This window comes from Mixophyes fleayi, chromosome 8, assembly GCF_038048845.1.
Source record: "Mixophyes fleayi isolate aMixFle1 chromosome 8, aMixFle1.hap1, whole genome shotgun sequence".
NCBI lineage: Eukaryota > Metazoa > Chordata > Amphibia > Anura > Limnodynastidae > Mixophyes > Mixophyes fleayi.
This window is the reverse complement of record NC_134409.1, coordinates 54,789,641-54,810,478: the sequence shown is the minus strand read 5'-3', so window position 1 is coordinate 54,810,478 and position 20,838 is coordinate 54,789,641. Positions and strand designations below refer to the sequence as shown.

At 39.5% G+C, this 20,838-nt stretch overlaps 1 protein-coding gene across 3 annotated transcripts in view; it reads right to left on the bottom strand.

Moving 5' to 3' along the window:
• The window catches only part of CRB1 (crumbs cell polarity complex component 1), a 71,912-nt gene extending 51,868 nt beyond the window's left edge, over positions 1–20,044 (bottom strand). For 2 of the 3 annotated variants that reach the window (XM_075182583.1, XM_075182584.1), the window contains exons 1-2: positions 19,797–20,042; positions 4,054–4,587 (exon numbers count right to left, since the gene is read on the bottom strand). In XM_075182583.1, the coding sequence (XP_075038684.1) occupies positions 4,054–4,587; positions 19,797–19,869 (607 nt within the window). In that variant the 5' untranslated portion in view covers positions 19,870–20,042. Of the gene's footprint in view, positions 1–4,053; positions 4,588–19,796 lie in introns of all 3 variants that reach the window. The other variant, XM_075182585.1, reaches the window with a different exon arrangement.
• Positions 20,045–20,838: the final 794 nt, after the last annotated feature.

The following is a 20,838-nucleotide window of genomic DNA, read 5'->3' as shown; positions in this document are numbered from 1 at the left end:
TGACGAGGAGGGTGTTGGTGGTCTGTATCCAACAGGACCAAGGGATTTAGGTGTCCCTGGACTGCTGACGGTCCTAGCCCCAGTTCCTGAACTAATCACTGAACTATGAAGGTTATTCAGGTGACGTATAAGGGAGGATGTCCCTAGGTGGCCAAGATCCTTACCCCTGCTTATTTGAGCTTTACATAAGCTACATATGGCCATACATTTGTTATCCGGATTGGAGTAAAAATAACTCCAGACAGAAGAGGTGCATTTCTTGGTCTTCTGACCAAGCATGACGATGGGCTTTTTCGTCCCATGGACATCCACTTTTTCCCCCCCTGGTGCCTCATTTAAAATAACTACATCAGCATCCTCCTCGTCAAGTTCCTCCACAACGCCAGCTACATCAATAGCCTCCTTGACACCTTGATTATCCAAATCTGGATCTACACTGTGGGTCATCCTTCCAGCATATGCAGAGGGTGTGCTGCAAATGGTGGATGGAGTCACCTCTTCCCATACAGTGATGGGAAGGTCAGGCTTCGCAACCACCAACACCCTTGGACTCGCCTTGGGGATTTGTGATGTCATCTGTTTAGAAGGCAGAGTTGTTTGCTGTGTTGTTGCTGACAGCATAACTCTTTTAAATTTTTTGGAGGGGGGGGGAGGAGGAGGGCTTAGATCCTTGGGTGAAGCTGAACCACTAGTTCTGAACACGGGCCAGGGCCTAAGCTGTTCCTTGTCACTCCGTGTCGTAAATGGCATTTTGGCAAGTTTACGTTTCTCCTCAGATGTTTTCAATTTTCTTTTTTTGCTAATTTTAGTGAACTTTGGGTTTTTGGATTTTACATGCCCTCTAGGAGATTGGGCATCGCCCTTGCCAGATGACGTTGATGGCATTTCATCGTCTATGTCATGACTAGTGGCAGCAGCTTCAGCATTAGGAGGAAGTGGGTGTTGATCTTTCCCTACTTTATCCTCCAAATTTTTGTACTCCATTATATGCAGCACAAGAGAGCCCTAAACCACACACACTCGGCAAAGCCTTTACAAATTATCTGCGGCACAGGAGAGTACCACTGGACTAGAGTTATACAACAGTACCTAGTATTTTTAAAATAATTTTTTTATATTTTTTTACAATTATTTTTGGATAATTTTTTATAATTTTTTAATTTATTTTTTCAATTTATTTTTTATAATTTTTGTATAATTTTTAATTTCTTTTTTAGCAGAACAGAGCACAGGACACAGGCAGCACCACTGGACTCAGCAGGACAGAGCACAGGACACAGGCAGCACCACTGGACTCAGCAGGACAGAGCACAGGACACAGGCAGCACCACTGGACTCAGCAGGACAGAGCACAGGACACAGGCAGCACCACTGGACTCAGCAGGACAGAGCACAGGACACAGGCAGCACCACTGGACTCAGCAGGACAGAGCACAGGACACAGGCAGCACCACTGGACTCAGCAGAACAGAGCACTGGACAAAGCACAAAAGTACCACTAATATTAAAACAAGGACAGGAGCTCCCTAACTGCAACCTCTCTCACGAGTGATCGCAGCCAGAATGAAGATGGCGGCCGCTAGCGCTGAATTTATGACATCCGAGTCTCGCGAGATCCGACGCGAGACTTGGATGTCATAGCATCGGTTTGGCTCCGTTTGGCGCCCGGAAGTTCCCGAACAGTGCTCGGATCCCATTGGATCCGCACTGTACGGGTGGGCTCGGATTTCGGAAATCCGAGCCCGCTCATCTCTATATAGAATAGTATGATATATGCTCATGTTGTATCATGAAGTGGCCATAAATTATCACTGTCTTTAAATATAAACCTCAGGCTGCAAATTTGCATCAAAAGTTTACACCTGCTTTGGTGATGCAAAATTACGGCCTGCTCTAAATGAGTTTTATACAGTGCAAATTCAGACAAGATCCAGGACAGAGTCATTTGGTCAACAAATTTAACACAATCGTTCCATACATTTTACTTACTTTGTTTCATTTGTATCATTTGTAAGGCAAAGCTGAAATATAGTTATTCCCAAATCATTTTATTCTCTCCTTCGGTGTTTGTAAATTACATTTTAGAATGCTGTATTCAGAGGTGAAAATGAAAAGATAGGTGTGCTGGGTGTCCAACCACTGAGATCAAGATCGCATCTGAGGCTTACATGCAACCCTTCATAGTTTTTTAGATAGAATAATTTGTACTTTGGTGATTCTAATATGGTTATTTGTTGTTAAATCTGGCAAAGGATAAGACTTATTTATTCTGTTGTCTGAAGAAAAGAACAGATGGGCTGATGCTGAGTTTGACCTATATGTATCCAAAAACAAAGTTTAAAAAAGCGCATGTAAAAATATGCTCAGTCAGACAAATCTCAAGATGTTGGACCCCCTGGCGCAGAGATGTGAGGTTAGAGTACTAAACTGTGTTTTTGAACACAGGCTTATGTATATAACACAGTATAATATTGCAGTTTATTGCATTCAGGCACTGATATAAACAGCTTAAAAATAGTACTGTAACCTCATGGTCCAACATTGTTATCTTACCTGAAGGGTTGGAACTCCCCTCCCTCCACCTCCTGCCCACTATAGCAGCATGTTTGTGAGTTTCTCTATACCTACAGGGAGTGCAGATCCCTAATATTTTTATTTTTGCATCTCACGATGTGTCCTGCTCTGTACCAGTAGCACCAGGTTTATGTCAGGCGTATATCAGGTACCTTTATTCCACAAATTTGTGCATTGAGAATGCTCAGTGACTGCTTCATTTGTAAACAATCTTTTTAACATTTATTTTGATTCCCTATTAGGTTGCTTTCAATCAATAAACCTTCTGTAATATAGCAGGTATAATCTTCCTTCTCGTGTACCAATGAAAGTAGCAAAACTTTCCTGGTACAATAAACCTTCTATAATATAGCAGGTATAATCTTCCTTCTCGTGTACCAATGAAAGTAGCAAAACTTTCCTGGTACAATATGTCCACATAGCCATGTCACATAGTCATAAGCAAAGAAGAAAGCACTCAGAGGCTTCAGAGGTGAATCCACCCACAATCAGCCAATCAGAAGCAGCCAGCTAGTGCTGGTGTCCATCATTATCAGTGTGTATTTGCACCAGTCCTCAGGTGACATAGCTATTGACAGGAATAGCTGCATCACGTTCAGTCACAATTATGTGAACTCGCCCTTAATGTACTCTGAATGCGTTTAATCGCCACGTTCCTCCACTAACTCCCTTATCCAGTCGAAAGGAGTCATACGTTTATTTGTGGAAATGGGCAGTATTAATTTGCATATTTTATACTAAAACCTCAAACATCCAGCTCAATATTAGCTCCAGAGTAACCTGTACTATATAAACATCTTTTTAGTACTTTTACCTTCCATTACCTGAAATAACCATAATTATTGCTATGTAATACATGATAGGTGTGAATTCGTCAACAAATAGTCTTATCTTTGTCAATATATGACATCACTAGTCATCAAAGTGTATACAGTGGCAACACACTTCATACATACCAGAGTTACACAGAAAATACACTTTTCATATAGATTGTTTGAACAATATATACAGCCAGGAGCGGAATAGTGTATCGCCAGTTCCCATAGTAAAAATTGTGTAGGGGCTCTGCATGTCACTGTAGCCTCTTGGACCCCCGCTCTGCTCTGAACATGTGCAGTCTGGATCCCTATGCTTTTATATGTACATGGAACACCTTCTGTGTTATCCCCTATATAATTTATTCCTATAGCCTATAAACTCTTGTGAGAACGATTCTAATCCTCCAGTGTATATATGCATCTATCCGTCTATCGGTTTCAAATCTTGTGAGAGGTTGAGATGGGTTCTTTTACATTAAATGGGAGTACCTACTTTTCTATTATCTTTTTTATGGGAGGGTTTTGTGTAGATTCAAAATGAATTTAAGATGATAGATAAATACACTATTCACATATATTATTTTTCAGCTATTACAGTTCCCATTGAGTTTTTTATACAATTGACAATAGTATCTAAAAGTAGATCTTGTGGCCTCTTTACCTGTATACTCCGGCAGACAAACACATGTGTATCTTCCAATTTGGTTCAGACACTTGCCTCCATGTTGGCAGGGGTAAGAGATACATTCATCCACTTCAATGTCACATAAAGCCCCCTGGAATCCAGGCACACAGTAACATGCTTGTCCATTCCCCCTGTCCCTACACACAGCTCCATTCTGGCAGGGATTCCAAAGGCACTCGTCTTCAGGAGCCTCACAGAATGTTCCCTTGTAGCCGACAGTGCAAAAGCATGTGGGACCTCTGTCAGTAATATAACACTCTCCTCCGTGTCTGCAAAGATTTCTGAAGCATCTCTTCATAGGGATTTCACAGTTTCTTCCCTTAAAGCCTGCAGGACAGCGGCACTCATAGGTCTCTGTATTAAGGGTTACCTGGCATGTGGCATTCCTTGGGCAAGGATTTGAGAGGCAAGGATCAAATGAGCTCCCACAGCCTATTATCGATGAACAAGGCAAGACTTCCGTACATGGAGGAGAAGAGCAGTGTGTTGTGTTCCTGACACAAATTGTGCCTAGAAAGTACAAAAGAGACATTTAAGAGAGCATAGCAACATTTCACATATTAATAGGCCCTTGACATCCCAGGTCCGAAGTTTTTATTCACTACGCTACATTTTCAAAACCTACAGGCCAACATGATTCACCTAAAAAATGTGTACATTTTCTGGTGAGCCCACTAGAACAGGGTCCACCATTATACTTTCTTTTTTAGCAATGGAGTCTGAAATGGAAAGCTTCTATCTCAGTTTCCTGGTGTCTTAGGGCCTGAGATATTAAAGAAAGCAAAGCATAAAAAAGGAGTAACTTTGTACCTGGGCGAAACCATATTGTATTGGAGGGGGAGGTAAATTTAAAATGTGGGGACAGATTTATAGTTAGGGTAGGGCATGTTCTAGATCACCTTTAAATTTCAGTGAAAAAATAAAGTTTAAATAAAAATACAAAGGTTAACCTTATAATACAAATACTGACATTTTCATTGACTTTCCATTAGCCCACATCCTATATCTATACCTACATCAAGTTCAAATAGTCCCAAGCCCTCATGCAAGCCTAGCCATAAACCTGGTTCATCCTCTAACATCATCATGGGCTTTAAAAGATCTCCTATCTTATTGCTCAAATTCTTAAAATAGGGCTGGCAGTCTTGTGCTAATTCTGCAGTCACATGGTACTGTGTTATATAGATAACACACAAACAGGAGAGCTCCCTTGCTTTCACACAGCAGGAATCATTTTAATGGTCAGTTCCAGTTTTTTCCACATATTTAACTATAAACGCTTTGGAAAAAACACTGTCAACAAGAATGAATCAATTTGACACTGATTACAACAGCTAGAAAATAAATAGGAAGAACAGGAGAAGACCATTGTGTATCGGATGAAGGGGATCATATTAGAAGGTATGTCATTTATAAAAAGTGCACCTTGGTTTTATGGCTCTGGTTGTGCAGTTAGATTACTGATTACTGGTTTATAACATATTTAGTGTTGTGGGGAAGCTGTTTAAAGTAGATTTTTTTTTATAACCAGCAACTACACAGCTGCGTAAGTGCTATAGTAGAGTATTGGACTTAAAACTGTTTTCTTTAGTGCTAACAACAAGAGAAGTAAAACCATTTCTAGAATAAAAGCAAATCTTCCCTACTTTGGTTCATATTTAAACTTACTTCCACCCCTGAATATGAGGTGGGTGGTTAGACTCACTTACAAAGAAACACAGTCTTTATGATGCACTAATTAGGCACGCTGTAGCTTCTGATGAATAGCACAGGCCTTTAGGCAGCCCCATGAAAACCACAATAATTCTCACTACTAACCTTATGTGGATCCATTTCTAACAGGCCACCAGTCAATTCCCAAATAGACAAAGAAGCTTCTTACTGCGTCTGATAGTCTTTGAAGGATGGCTTACCATGCTGGTAGCTTATGACTTTGTTTTTTGAGGAAAGCTCAAATGACCCTTGGTACTGAATCATATTTATAATAATAGACTATTGGGGATGAAATGTTTAGGAAGTGATTCATGACTCCGAGTGCCGTATTTAGGATATCCATGGTTGCTGGAGCAAAACTTTGTTGCAATCAGTTCTGCATTTTAATGTGGTCATCAGAATAGGTCCTGCATTGTATAAAGGTGAATATAATGGGCTCTGCATATTATCAACATCATAACATGGGCTTTGAATTTACCATGATCATCGGAAAAGGCTCTGCATTTATGGTGAGCATCTGAATGGAATCTGCATTGCCCAGTGGATATCAAAATTGGCTATACTTTTTGAAATACTGCACGCTGTTAGCATTTACTTAGTGGCACACGGCAGACATATCACTTCATCAAGTATATCCTTTCTGCACAGCATGATGTACACATTTAAACATTTTTCACAACACTGGCACCTGTCTGGTTTTGCCCTGAGCAAGCATGAGGCAACACTAGTGTTGAATTGTTATCTCAATCTGTATGAAACATCTAGGGAACATTTAGGCTATCACCAGTACACTAATTACCTTTTTAAATTCACAGACACAACTTCTGCTGGGCTTCATAAGGATTTATATTCACAAAGATAAGCACTGACAATACCTTTGTTTTTAATGTATCTGTAAGGTACTAATGTAGAAATAGATGCAAGATGTTAAGTAGAAAGTAATTGGCCACCAGCTGCTTTCATGTCTTTTTGATGCTTTACTGAAATTTACTGATGGGTAGGATTTGGATCTTTGGAGTCCAGGCTACTTCAGAATGTTATTTTTACAGTGTATCCCAGGTCATTGTTCAGGCTTAACTACCTTTGTATGTCGGTAACTTTATAGCCGACACCTCCTCAGACATAAAGTGAAAACCCATTGATAGCTGAACTTTGATATCACAGACAAAACAAAAGACTGTGCTCTTCCTTCAAACAACATTTATATTCACACAGTCCTATCCTCCTCTTAGGCCATCTTCCAGGTCTCTTATACAAAAGAGTGAGAAGGAGATGGCCCAATACTGATCCCTTTGGTAGACCACTAATAACTTTAGTGTGAATATGTTCCATTTCTAACTACTATGTCTTCTATCCTTAAACCTATTCTCTACGCATGCTCATATTTTTTTCCTAGTTCTAGTACTCTAACCTTATCTACTAGTCTGCTATGTGGAACAGTATTGAACATTTTGCAAAATCAAAATATATATATTAACTGCCAATGCTACTTACCTCCTTATACAAAACTAATCATATTACTTGGTACATTCATACCTTCATTAGACCATGTTGATACTGTATTATTGATTTATTTTCTTAGCATCCTTTCAAATATTTTACTCACTAAAATCCAAGTTTCAAGTCTATGGGCATTATTAAGGAGAGTTAGGCAAAAAAAAAGAAGTAAAAAAAAAAGAAGTAAACTAGACAAACCATGTTACAGTGCAAGGGTTGCAAATTAGATTATTATATGGTTTTCAGTGCGCACACTTAGGGAGGGGGGGTTTCCAGTTGCTTAGAAGCCCTTACAAGCAGCCGGCTGGTAACGGTGAGATTGAGGACCCAGAAGTATGTACAGTGGAAGATCAATACTTCTTTCCTGTGTCTGCTCCTCTCACACTGCGTCCTGGTGACTAGCCCCTCCCCGTCACCTGCCAGCGTGACCACACTGCGTGCAGCCTAGTGCAACTGTCTAATATCCCGACCTGCTACAGGTGCCCAAACTCGTAAGGACAGTGAAGCGTGCTGAAGGTGTTACCAGGTAGAGTATGTCTAAATAGTTGTTTTTTTCAGTTGAAAGCCAATTTCAGTTCTTTTCCCAGTGGAAGCCAAATTGATATGCACATAGCACAGCAGTGTCATTAAATGCCTAAATGTGACAGATCTGACAAACAGCCATTTTCCCTCCACATTTCGCTATGCGGGACAGTCAAAGTACAGCTGTTTAGGAAACTTGCTAATATGGGAGCTATATTGTATAGGTAGTAGGTAGATATGACTTTGCACAACCACATGTTTCCCCCAGGTCCTGATCCATTCCTAACATCCCTTCTATGTGTGCCTTCCCCTCTCTCCCATTCTGACAGTATGTCACAGGTGGGGTGCGCACCTCCTTACATCAGTGCCATCCCATGTGTGCACGTAGGAGAATAAGACAGAACATACAGTGCCAGATGGAAAGGTGAAGACAGCAAAGGAGGACTATTATTTGTGAAATTATGATTATTGTCTGAGCTCTTTATGGGTGAAATAGGTTTATTTATTCAATTTAAATACTATTAGGTTAAGGTTTGGGCTGGTTGGGGCAATATGTATATTTATTAAAATAAATAGGGAGGGTTGTCTAATTGTTAGGTATGGTTGCTACTGGCTTAATGTCAGATTCGGTTGGGTGGTGGAAGGCCTAGAGTGTTTACTCATTGCTAGACTTTACTTATTTCATGTACATCTCATTTCTCCAAACAGGACCTCATCATTCCAGGATCCAGACAAGTAACTGAGCTTAAGGCACCAGCAGCAGGCAGTAAACACTACAAGAACAGGTAGAGAACAGGATAGTCTGCAAACTATATTGATTCTGGTTGGAAAGCCCAGATTTTGGGTGACTGTAAGTTAAGACTTTGTCCCGACTGCAGGGATAATCGCACTTCATACTGCTCTGCTTTTTGAGAGGGTTGGATAATAATAAAACTAATAAACCTCTGCTTACAGAAAGCACAATGAAGCATCATCACCATTCATCATTATCACCATTTATTTATATAGCGCCACCAATTCCGGAGCACTGTACAGATAATATTTGTCTTTCACGTCAGACCCTGCCCCATTGGAGCTTACATTCTAAATTCCCTAACACACACACACACTAGTGTTAATTCTGTGAGCAGCCAGTTAACCTACCAATATGTTTTTGGAGTGTTCAAAGAAAAGAACACCTTCCCTACAGTTAAGCACGGAGGAGGTTCAGTGATGTTTTGGGGTTGCTGTGCTGCATATGTGTACCTTGAATGCACGCAGGGCATCATGAAATCTGGAATTACCAGGTAGTTTTGGAGCGTAATGTTGAACCTGTTGTCAAAAAGATGGGTCTCCATCAAAGGTCATGGGCCGTCCAGCACAACAATTACTCCAAACAGACTTCAAAATCACCCAGGAATGGTTCAAGACAAAACACTGGACAGCTCTGAAGTTGCCAGCTATCCCTTCAGATCTATATTCCATAGATCTGAAAACAGCAGTTGAGAGAAGGTACCCATCCCATCTGGGACAACTGGGCAGTATGCACCAAAGAGAGATGCAGGAAACTTATCCATGACTATAGGAAGTGGTTAATTGCAGTTATTTTCAGCAAAGGCTGTGCTGCCAAATATTAAGTCTAGGTCAGTAGGTGTGTCAATGCCAGTTCATTCCACTTTCTAATTTAGAAGGAAATACAGTATGAAATTCAGAATAGAAAACACTTCTGTAAAATTAACAGAGATACAATTGTGGAGGCCAAACACTGTTGTTAATGTCAACTTATGTTTAGAGGAAAGTGTGAGTTACTGGAAAAAGTGCAATGGTGGCAATATTTTTGGCCATGATGGAAGATGAAAATGTAATTTCATGAATTCATGAAATGTAAAACCATGTGGAACACAAAAATACAAAACCAGAATACAGAAAACATGGTGATGTAATATCAACAACAACAAAGGATATGTACCTTGGAGGTATAGGTTTTTAATTATATGAATGTAAGTGTGCAGTGTAGTAAAAACAGTAAGAAAATCCAGTGGCATACTTGTGTGTATAGGAAGAGGTATTACTAACAATTAGGTATAGGTAGGTAATAATATATGCCACTGGTAAGCACCCACCTTAAACACTGTATACAGGGTTGGGGGCTGCATAACAGAACTTAAATAGACATTATGAGACGTACTGTCTTTTGCAAACTATTTTTCAGTTCCTATGTTTGCTAGCCTAATCTCCTATTAACTAGGGCCAATGGTTTGGAAGGAAGTCCCACAATCTTGCATCAGCCCTTTGTCAATTACCTGATTCGGCACCCCACCGCAGCGCTGGTTTACCAATCTAGTGTATAGGAGCGACTGTGTGCATCTCTTGCTTCTTTATCTCTGTTCTGTAGTTTCGGTCAGGTGACGTCACTAGCATGCCGAATTTAAACCTGGTGCTTGTATTTAAGGAGCACTCTGAGCAATTCTCAGTGCTAGTATATAAGGCTCAATCTTTGCTTTAGAGTTTTGTGTTACTGACCTAGGCTAGGTTTGACCATTCATCTGATCTCTGATTGTGCTCTATGCTTCTTTACTATCCAGTCTGCTTAACTTGCCCGTTACACCAAGGGGCATATTCAATTCTATTTTTTCCACGCCGTGGAAAAACTATTACCGTTAATACGGTAATAGATAGCTGGATTTCAGCTCGCAGCTCAGGGAGCTGTGAGCTGAAATCCAGCGAGTAAATTACCGTATTAACGTTTTTTTCTGCGCACGATTACAGTAATAAAGGTAATCGTGCACGGACCGCGAGATTTTCGGCTTTTCCGCCGAGAATTGAATATGTCACCAAGAGTCAGATCTGAGGGCCGCGATCTGCCGATATCCTGCAGCTAAGTCCAAGCTCCCTTGTGGGGATCCCTGGTGAATACTAAGCAGTCTGTTAGACTCTGCACCTCTAGTCTGCCAGTACTCATCTACACTAAAAATCCACCACCTCTTGACCCCAATGTGTATCAACCTTTAAACATATTTTGTTACACACCCTGAATTTACATAATGACTTTTTTCCCTCTAATATTTTCTCATCTAGAATTAGTTTATTTTTGTCATAGAAAGTCTGTTGTCATAAAGTATGTAACTAACTATCATCTCACAAAGTGGCATAATTAGGGCTGCCAAGAGGAATTTAGGGCCCGGATACAACAAATTCATGGGGCCCCCCTCATAGTCGAGTAAGCCCTAAAAAAAATTTGCACCGCCTAACGGCGAGGCTAAAAATTTCGGGGGTGTGGTCATACATTCAGGGGCATGTCAATGCGCCGTTGGGGCTTGGCTAGCCTAACGGCGGTGCAAAAATTTTCGGGGGTGTAGTCATACATTTGGGGCGTGGCAATGCGCAGTTGGGGCGTAGCTAGCCTAACGGCGGTGCAAAAATTTTCGGGGGTGTGGTCATACATTTGGGGACATGGCAATGCGCCGTTGGGGCGTGGCTAGCACATCAAAATAACTAGGTCCTGAATTCACCAGAGCGTCACATATGTCCCAGCACTCCTGACTTTTAAGACATCTAGCACCACAGTGTAGTATACAAAGAATGCAGTGTGTACACAAAGAGTTCAGTCTTGGCCTGCACCTTACATTGGGCACAACACTCACCAAAAATTGCCATTGTCCCTACTAGAATCACAACATTTCACACACTCTGCTGCTCTCTCCTACCTGTTCTTCTCACTTTAACCACCTGTGACTGCTGCTTTCTTTAGTTGCGGCTTGTCTGTATCCTGGAATTTTGGAGGACCTATTTGGGGAAAAAATGGCTACATTTATAAAATTACAGCCAGCCCCAGCGTTAAATTAATAGCACCCACGATTAATAATTAGGCCTTCCTCCAGCCCCAACATTAAAATAATAGTATTCACATTTAATAAATAAACCTATTTCCCTTCCTGCAAACAGCCTAGCAATACCTATTTCCCGCAACCATCACTGCCATTAATAAATTCATAGTCACATTTAATAAATAGACCTCATTCTCCCTAAACTCACCCCCATATTCAATAGCCCCCAAACCACCCCATCTTAAATAGTCCCCACAATTAAATGTGCTTCTCTCCCCTTTTTTATTTATTCTGTTTCTCTCCCCTTTTTTTTTAACTCTGTGCTTCTCTCCCCTTTTTTATTTATTCGATGTTTTTCTCCCCTTTTTTATTTATTCTATGTTTCTCTCCCCTTTTTTATTTATTCTCAGCCTCTCTCCCCCGTTTTTTTACTCCCCCTTCTTTATAGCACTGTCCCTTTCCTCCCCTTGCCTCTCCGTTTCTTTACTTACCTCCTGTCAGCTTCTTTCTTTTTCTCTTCTCTTCTCTCCTCTTCTGTCTTCTCTTCTTTTTTCTGGTTTTGTCTTGTCCGGCGCTCCTCACTGACTTACGGGCGTGACTTGATGACGTCACGCCCGACAGTCAGTGTGAATGGAGAAGAGGAGAGGAGGGACGCGGCGCCGCGGTCACGTGAGTATTTTTTTTTTGTTTTTTATTGTTCCAGCTCCCCCCACCAACGAAACGCCCCCCCCCCCCCGCGGAAAAAAAAAAACATTCAAAAAAAACCGCAAGATTAAAAAAAAAAAAATAACAATTAAAAAATTAGAAGCGTGGGCCCGGCCCGGGCCCCCTGGCAAGCCCGGGTAAAATGTACCCGCCCCCTCTCGGCGGCCCTGGGCATAATCCGTAATCACTGTTTGTCATAATATAATTGGTGTGTGTGTGTGTGAGGGTGGCTGTTTATTCACTCTGCTCTTCTGAGCATATGTGGGGGGCAGTGCACACACAGTGAAGCCCTGATTTGGCATTCACTTAAAGTTACAGCAGATTAACTTAACAAAAATGGTAGGTCCAATATGAAAAAAAAAACTATCAATACAGGTAAAAAGCTAAACTACACAACATAAGATCTAAGTGTGTTACTCAAGTCCTTTATACTCATTTGAAACATAAACACCTGTGTTATTCCTGCATCAGAGCTCTAATGTTGTCAGTGACTTCAACATGGAATTAGTTGCCATAGAAACCTGTTGATACTCATCAAAAGCATTGTCATGGCAACTAGAGACACAAAAGAAAAACATCCATCTGTCTTATCTTTGGGTACCAATCCTGTGTGTCCCACACATAGATAAACACACAAACGGCAGACAAAGCCTTCTGAGCCTATATCTTACAAGAATTCCTGACATGCAAGTGATATACTCAAAACCATACAATAAAGAACAATAAGAAGATTTACTAGAAACATTGGCAGCTAAAGAGTGAAAATACTGTCTGTGTCATGAAATAATAATATTAAAGGTATTAGGTATGTTTATGGCTGTCTTTTGATAATAACAGCTAAACAATGTTATGTCTGTAACAAGGGAGATTAGCACAAACTTGTATCACCATTTCATGAGCCAAAAGAAAGAGTTTTGGGATTAATCTTTGGCATCCTGTGAATCTGTACCACCTAGCGGGAGCTGACAAAAGTTAAAGACGAGATCAGAATGTGAACTGACACGGCAGAAAATTCAGTTGCTCAAGCATAATTTAAGGAGCTGAACAAATTAGCAGAAATTATAGTAAACATGGTCATTAATTTGAGGCATCAAGCATAAATGTAGTCAGACATTCAACTACTGGCATAAGAATCTTTTCCAGTACATTGTATCATCATCTTTATTTTATCCAGGCAGCTGGAGATGGCCGAAACAGAACTATTGACAACTATGTGGAATACTTTGAATTGGGGGATAGCTATGTGGCATACTTTGAATTGGGGGGCAACTATGTGGCATGCTTTGAATTGGGGGGCAACTATATGGAATACTTTGAATTGGGGGACAACCAGTGCTCGAAGTGTGCCGGTATGAGACGATGAGTCAGCATGTCATACCGGCACTTCTACTTATATTATGTGTGTGTGAGGGGTCAGTGTATTTATATTGTGTGAGTGTGAGGGGTCAGTGTATTTATATTGTGTGTGTGTATGTGTGTGTGTGAGGGGCCAGTGTATTTATGTTATGTGTGTGTGAGGGGCCAGTGTATTTATATTATGTGTGTGAGTATGAGGGGCCATTGTATTTATATTATGTGTGTGAGAATGAGGGGCCAGTGTATTTATATTATGTGTGTGAGAATGAGGGGCCAGTGTATTTATATTATGTGAGTGTGAGGGGCCAGTGTATTTATATTATGTGAGTGTGAGGGGCCAGTGTATTTATATTATGTGAGTGTGAGGGGCCAGTGTATTTATATTATGTGTGTGTGAGGGGTCAGTGTGTTTATATTATGTGAGTGTGAGGGGAGTTTTAATTTCTTGCTTATAATTGCCAACTCTCCCAGAATGTCCGGGAGACTCCCGCATTTTCCGAGAGTCTCCCAGACTCCCGGGTGAGTGTGGCAATCTCCCGAATTCTGCCCACTTCACTAGGAAGTGCCTTACTTCCTAGTGAAGTGGGCAGAATTAGCTTCCCGGGGAATTGCGGCGTTTGGCCCCACCCCCTGCTGTCAAATGACGCGTTTTGCGTCATGCCATCGTGGGGGCGGGTCCATAATGATGCTCATTTTGAAGCCCCGCCCCCCATCACGCCCACCTCCCAACACAGGCTCCCGGAAACCAACTATTCAAAGTTGGTAAGTATGGTCTTGCTGGAGGTTGAACCCCTTTCTGAAACTGTTAGAAGCCTATTTAGTGTTGAGAGACAAAAGGTATTAATGTAGTTTGAAAGGAGGCAATTGAATGGCAATGACACATAACAGGGGTCAATGAGGACAGTGAGGATGACAGTGAGACATGGCAGTAGGAAATGAGAGATATGAGAGGGGCAATGACGATGGCAATACGAGAAGGCAATGATAGATACGAAAGGTGGTTATGAGAGATATGACTGTGGCAATATGTAATATGAGAAGGTGCAATGAGGATGACAATAAATTATATGAAAGGATGACAATAAGCAATATTAGAGGAAGCAATGAGGGTGACAATGAGCGATATGAGAGGGGGCAATGAGGGTGGCAATAAGAAATATAAAATAGGGTGCAATGAGGGCGACAATGAGCGATATGAGAGGGGGCAATGAGGGTGGCAATAAGCAATATAAAATAGGGTGCAATGAGGGTGACAATGATAGGCATGAGATTTATAAAGGTGACAATAAGGGTGGCAATGGGACATATTAAAGGAGACAATAAGGGTGGCAATAAGAGGGGGCAAATAGTATGGCCAAAAAAGGCATTAGGGGGACAATGAGGGTGGCAATGAGGTAAAAGAGAGGGATATGAACATAAGAGGGGGCGTTACATAGAAAAATAAGTGTGTTAAATATTATATTTTCTCACATATATTGCAACCTCCCTCTATAAATCATATACCCATGTCTCTGCCATCTCCTTTGGGCACTGTATTAAGAGTGTCAGCTCAGCTTCTGTATCACAATAATAAGGATTAAAACAGACAGCTCTCTGAAAAATAGAATTGCTGTAAGAAGGGAGTTACAGTGAAAGATTAAGTATTCTATTGCTGCTCCTTCTATTATGCAAAGTCTGAATCAATCCTACGTGCATTAAAGATACAGTATCACTTTTCAATGTATAGACATAGGTCATATATCATAAAGCAATCTTTCTAAAGTAATTCAGATCGTTTTGTACAAAATTATTAATTTATATTAACATATGTGTGTTTATTTGTTTTACTAGTATTTGGGGATCTCATAAAATGTAAGTCGGTAGCTTTAGTGACAGAGACAGAAGGTGACCTAGATTACATGAGCCCTTTCAGTATTTCTTTGTCCTGCTCTTAACCCCTTGTCTGCCCGGGTACTGACATAACTACTGTTCAAATGGGCACATGTACACCAAGATGTCTCTAGAAGCTTTGTAGTTGAATGAATGGCTAGAATCACTCCTTTCAATGTTATATGCCTCTTGAATTTTTTTACTAATTCAGACTTTTATTGTATCAGAGATACATGCAAATTATTTAATTTCGAATGTGTGTCTGAGCAACTTTTTATTTTACTTCGCCATTGTCCATAGACAAGGACAGAACAACCTAGAGCCAATCAGATCATCAGAATGTTCACAGCAGCACAAAGTACATTAGGAGAAGAGTGCGCTAAACTTGTGGGAAGCAGTGACCTGCCCATATGAGTTATGTGTGATTATGTAAGTGAGGATATAGCTGCATGTGACAGGGGCAGTGTCATGATATGAAGAGAAAGATGGAGAAAAGCATGAAACACAGACTGATTGTGGCAGAAGCAAGCTCCCCCAAAAGCACCAATGAGGCACCTATCAACCTGATCTGGGAATATTCTTTGTATATACTACATGATTATATAACAGAAGAGGTCCAAGTATTATCCCTTGTTTATAAACATGCGTCACACAAAATCATCAGTCAAGCAAGTTGTACAGTAATTTTTACAAATGTATGTTCAAACATCTTCAGGGAACAAACAGAATACATACTTCTCAGTATAAATGTCTATGTTAGAGTATATGTACATGGTAAGGGTTCATTTATAACTTAAGTGAACCTACCTCCATTTAAAATATCATATTGGTAGATTTAAATTGATCCCCATTGCACTTTCTCTTTCAGTTTCTGATCATTTTTTTCTATATGGCTACCACAGATGTTCTCACGTGCTTAATGGTTAGAGCAGTGGATCCCAAACTTTCTCAGTTCAAGGCACCCTTAGAGTGTCCATAATTTTTTCAAGGCACCCCTAAGCCAAAATAATTACCAAGTAGACCCCGGCCTTGCTTACCACCGGCCCTGATCACGGCACCCCTGTGACATCACTGCGGCACCCCAGGGAACCGCGGCACACAGTTTGGGAACCACTGGGTTAGAGGGATTATGTGGGGAGGGGGATTTAATGCACAATGTAATGCAAGCACCAAAAGCCATATATCTATCCTTGTTACCATCCTCCCTTATAAATAATGGCTTTGGATCCACTACTATCCTTCATTTTAATTAAGGGTGATAACCATGGATACCCTTTTCTGCTAAAAATTTGACTAACCCTTCTTTGAACATATCAATTGAATCTGCCACCACAACCTTCCCTAGCAGTGACTTCCATATCTTGACTGCCCTTACTGTAAAGAACCCCTTCCATTGCTGGTTGTGAAACTTCCTCTGCTATAACCTTAGGGGGAGACCATGTGTCCTGTGTACAGTCCTTGGGTAAACAGTTCCCATGAAAGTTCTCTGTATTGACCCTTAATATATTTGTACATTGTAAAAATATCCTATTTTATATGCCTCTTTTCTAAAGTAAACATGCCTAAACTGGCTAACCTTTTCTGATAACTTAATGACTCCATACCCTTTATCAATTTTGTCACCCTTCTCTGAACCCTTTTTAGTTCCAAAATTAATTTTTTATAGAGTGGTGCCCAGAACTGTACTCCGTATTCAAGATGAGGTCTTACCAATGAATTATACAGTGGAAAATTACACCTTCTTCCCTTGCGTCTATGCCCCTTTTTATGCATGACAATACTTTATTGGCCCTTGCAGCTGCTGCTTGACATTGAACACTATTGCTAAGTCTACTGTCTATGAGCACTCCCAAATCCTTCTCCATTATAGTTTCCCCTAATTTTATCCCATTCAATTTATAAATTGTGCGCTTGTTTTTGATCCCTAAATACATAACCTTACATTTATCTATGTTAAACTTAAATAACCAAATTATTGCTATATGTCCCAACATATTTACGAATGATGCTCGTGACATTAAATGGTAGCTGCCGGTAAATGTGATGGATCATAAAGATAAAAAATAAAATAAATAACTAAAAAATAAAACTTTAAGGTCAAAAAGTCAACATGTTAAATCTGTGATGTATGATATAAAATATGATATAATCTGGAATTAAAAGATATGTATCCATGATAAGTCTACTTTAAAGAGCTCTCCAGTGAAATAGAACATTACTCCACCGCCCCCCTTTATAAATCCCTATAATGATCATTTGTCTTTTATTTACAAATACCATATATAATAAATTGATGACCCAGCATTAAATGAGTGGTGCACAGAAATATACTGCTTAGCTATGCCTGCATAGAAAAGAATCTTACAGGTAGGTAGACCTATGTTTCAATACAGGCATCCAGTATTTTAATACAGTGCAATTTGTTATATATATATATATATATATATATATATATATATATATATATATATATGCACTCTGATGCAATCCATGAAAAAGTTTTACCTAGTACTTGGGCTTTGTGATCACTTCAGGTTGATGCTTTGGTGCACTGGTCTCATAATGTGATCCAATGCTTCTCAGCAAAGTCCAGGTGGAATGTATTAAGCTCTGATTCTAGCAGATCACTGATATTCAGAAACTTTGCTGGCCAAATTTAAAGCAGCAATTTATTTAAAGGCAAGTTTAATCGCATTGCCGTTTTCGATTTGGACGGCAAAGTCGCAGAATATCAGCGATTTACTAGAATCGGACCTTAATACATTTACCCCCCTGGACTAAGTACCATATATGGAGAAAAATGTAATGCTGATCACCACTGCAACCTAGGGGTATATTTACGAAAGTGCGTGTTTGAAAAAGTGGAGATGTTGCCTATAGCAACCAATCAGATTCTAGTTATCATTTATTTAGTACATTCTACAAAATGACAGCTAAAATCTGATTGGTTGCTGTAGGCAACATCTCCACTTTTTCAAATCCGCAGTTTAGTAAATAAACCCTCTAATCTTCAAAGCTAAAATTGCAGAAATGATGTAAGTCTCTCAGTCTAGCTATAGATCTATCTCATGCATTTTTACTTTGAGGTAGGATTACTATTAAATGAATAAATGTGCTTAGACCTTCCATGCACTGAGTTTAAATGTGATTTTGTATTTTTGTGTATAGTGTACAGTTTTCATGATATTTTATGCTCCAATCATTCTAACTACATATTAGGTCAAGTTATTGAACCTGATTTCTGAACAACCAGATCTGTTTCAAATTGATATACACACGTGGATGACCAGATGGGATAGATCTCAGTGTTCAGTGTTTAGGTGAACAACTGAATGACACAGGGCTCAGTCATTGCTGTCAATCAATGACCGAAGTCTTCATGTGTTTATTCCCGGGCCAACAGCAAGAATTTTCTACTAAATTATATCTGATTTTTACTGTCCTTGGTGAATATTGGCGATAAGTGAAAAACCAGAGACATGACAATTATGGAAGCTTTTTCCTTGACATAGTTTATGACTATACATAAATCATATCAGACATGAATAAGATCCCTATTCTTGAAATACAAAAAACTGGGAAAACTCTGTTCCCATAAGCCACCCCTGGCTACTTTCTGGGTGGAAAATACAGTACTACAGTTCTAGATATTTGATCAGTCTAATATCCATACAGAAGATGCATCGGGAGAGGTGTAAAGATTAAGCATGCTGATATAAAGATTTTTAATGGGACAACCAAGATTGTCCTAAGAAAGTAACTGCACCTGCTGTAGAGAATAGTAAATCCATAAGTATCCAGCAGTATTGCATTAAGCCCGGCATGTCTCCCAAAAAGTTGTAAAACTTCCAAATGCAGGGTACAGGTTGCACATTTTTGAGGTAGAATCTCATCCCCTTATACTAATGTCTATTGAATTCTCTAAATTTGTAAGCATTGTAATAGTTTGCTGCTATACATGCCTGCATGCAGTATGCACATTTTTGTGTTGCTCCGAGTCCTAGCACATTATTTATGAATGCGCACACATTTAGCCTACAATTATCTCTATTGTACAGTGTTATAAAACATATTTCTAGTTCATAAATATATATGGTAATTACTAACAAAGATTGTGGTTTCCAGATAAGTGTAAAGTGCATCTCTTTCTATAGGAAAGTGTTACAGTTATGTTGTCCCGAGTTTATAACATAAGTAATTAGTGATACATTATTTACTGTTGAAGTTCAATAAAAAATGAATGGAACTCACATCTGAGCTGAAGGAACATCAGGACAGCTAAAGAGAGACTGCATGTCCATAGGATTCGTGGCTGTTCCATCATCCAGCACTGCTCTATAGTTCTCTTCACATTACTCCATTCACTATGCTGGGAACCATATCTTGTACATATGCACAGAGCATCACTTCCACAGCATGTACACAACAGCACAGACACACTCTGCTCTCATTGATAGAGCAGCTAGGATGCTGGTACAAGAGGTCTGGGTGATGTGTAAAACCTGGTGTAGATGATTGAAGATGCATGGAGTGGATTAAGGGAAGGGAAGGAGTGAGCCTGCAGAGAAGCTGATTAACCAATATATTACTCTACAGTCTGCACTGAACTTGTTTTTTTCTAAGATGTTCAATGCACAATCACATGGTTGTAATATCTGACTGTTATTATTATTATTATTATTATTATTTATTTAGTTTTTACCATTTTATTATTATTTAAAGCTGTGAACCAGGCAGATAAAAAATAAAATGACATATTAATGACAAAATACAACCAAGCAAGCTATAATTTTCAGGATTATTGAAAATATGCTCCCAGCATCCTTTTACAAATATTACAGTTAGATAATTCAACAGAGTTTTAAAGACAATTAGTTATTAAATGACTTACTATATTAATACTACACCCAGACATTATTTTTTTCCTTTATAGATGTCATAGGTAATATCTTTCCTCAAAACCCATATATGAACATGGAAAATGAGGCAGATCTAAAATATAGTTGAAATATACTTTTTAAATTTGCAAAAGAACGCAATGGAAAAAAAAAATTAGTGAATTAATGTCACATGTTAATAATATAGGCATTAATGCTAAAACAGTTTAAAAAAGTTTTTTTTTTAATACATTTATTAGGAAGCTGTTAAAGTCTACTGAGCATAAAATACATTTATACAGTTCCTCATGATTGCAAACACATGTTCTAGCAGGCATACGAGACTGTCATCACTACTGATCAGTAATTAGACTAGCCCTTTAGGTGGAGTAAGAGATACGACAGAAAAACAAGTA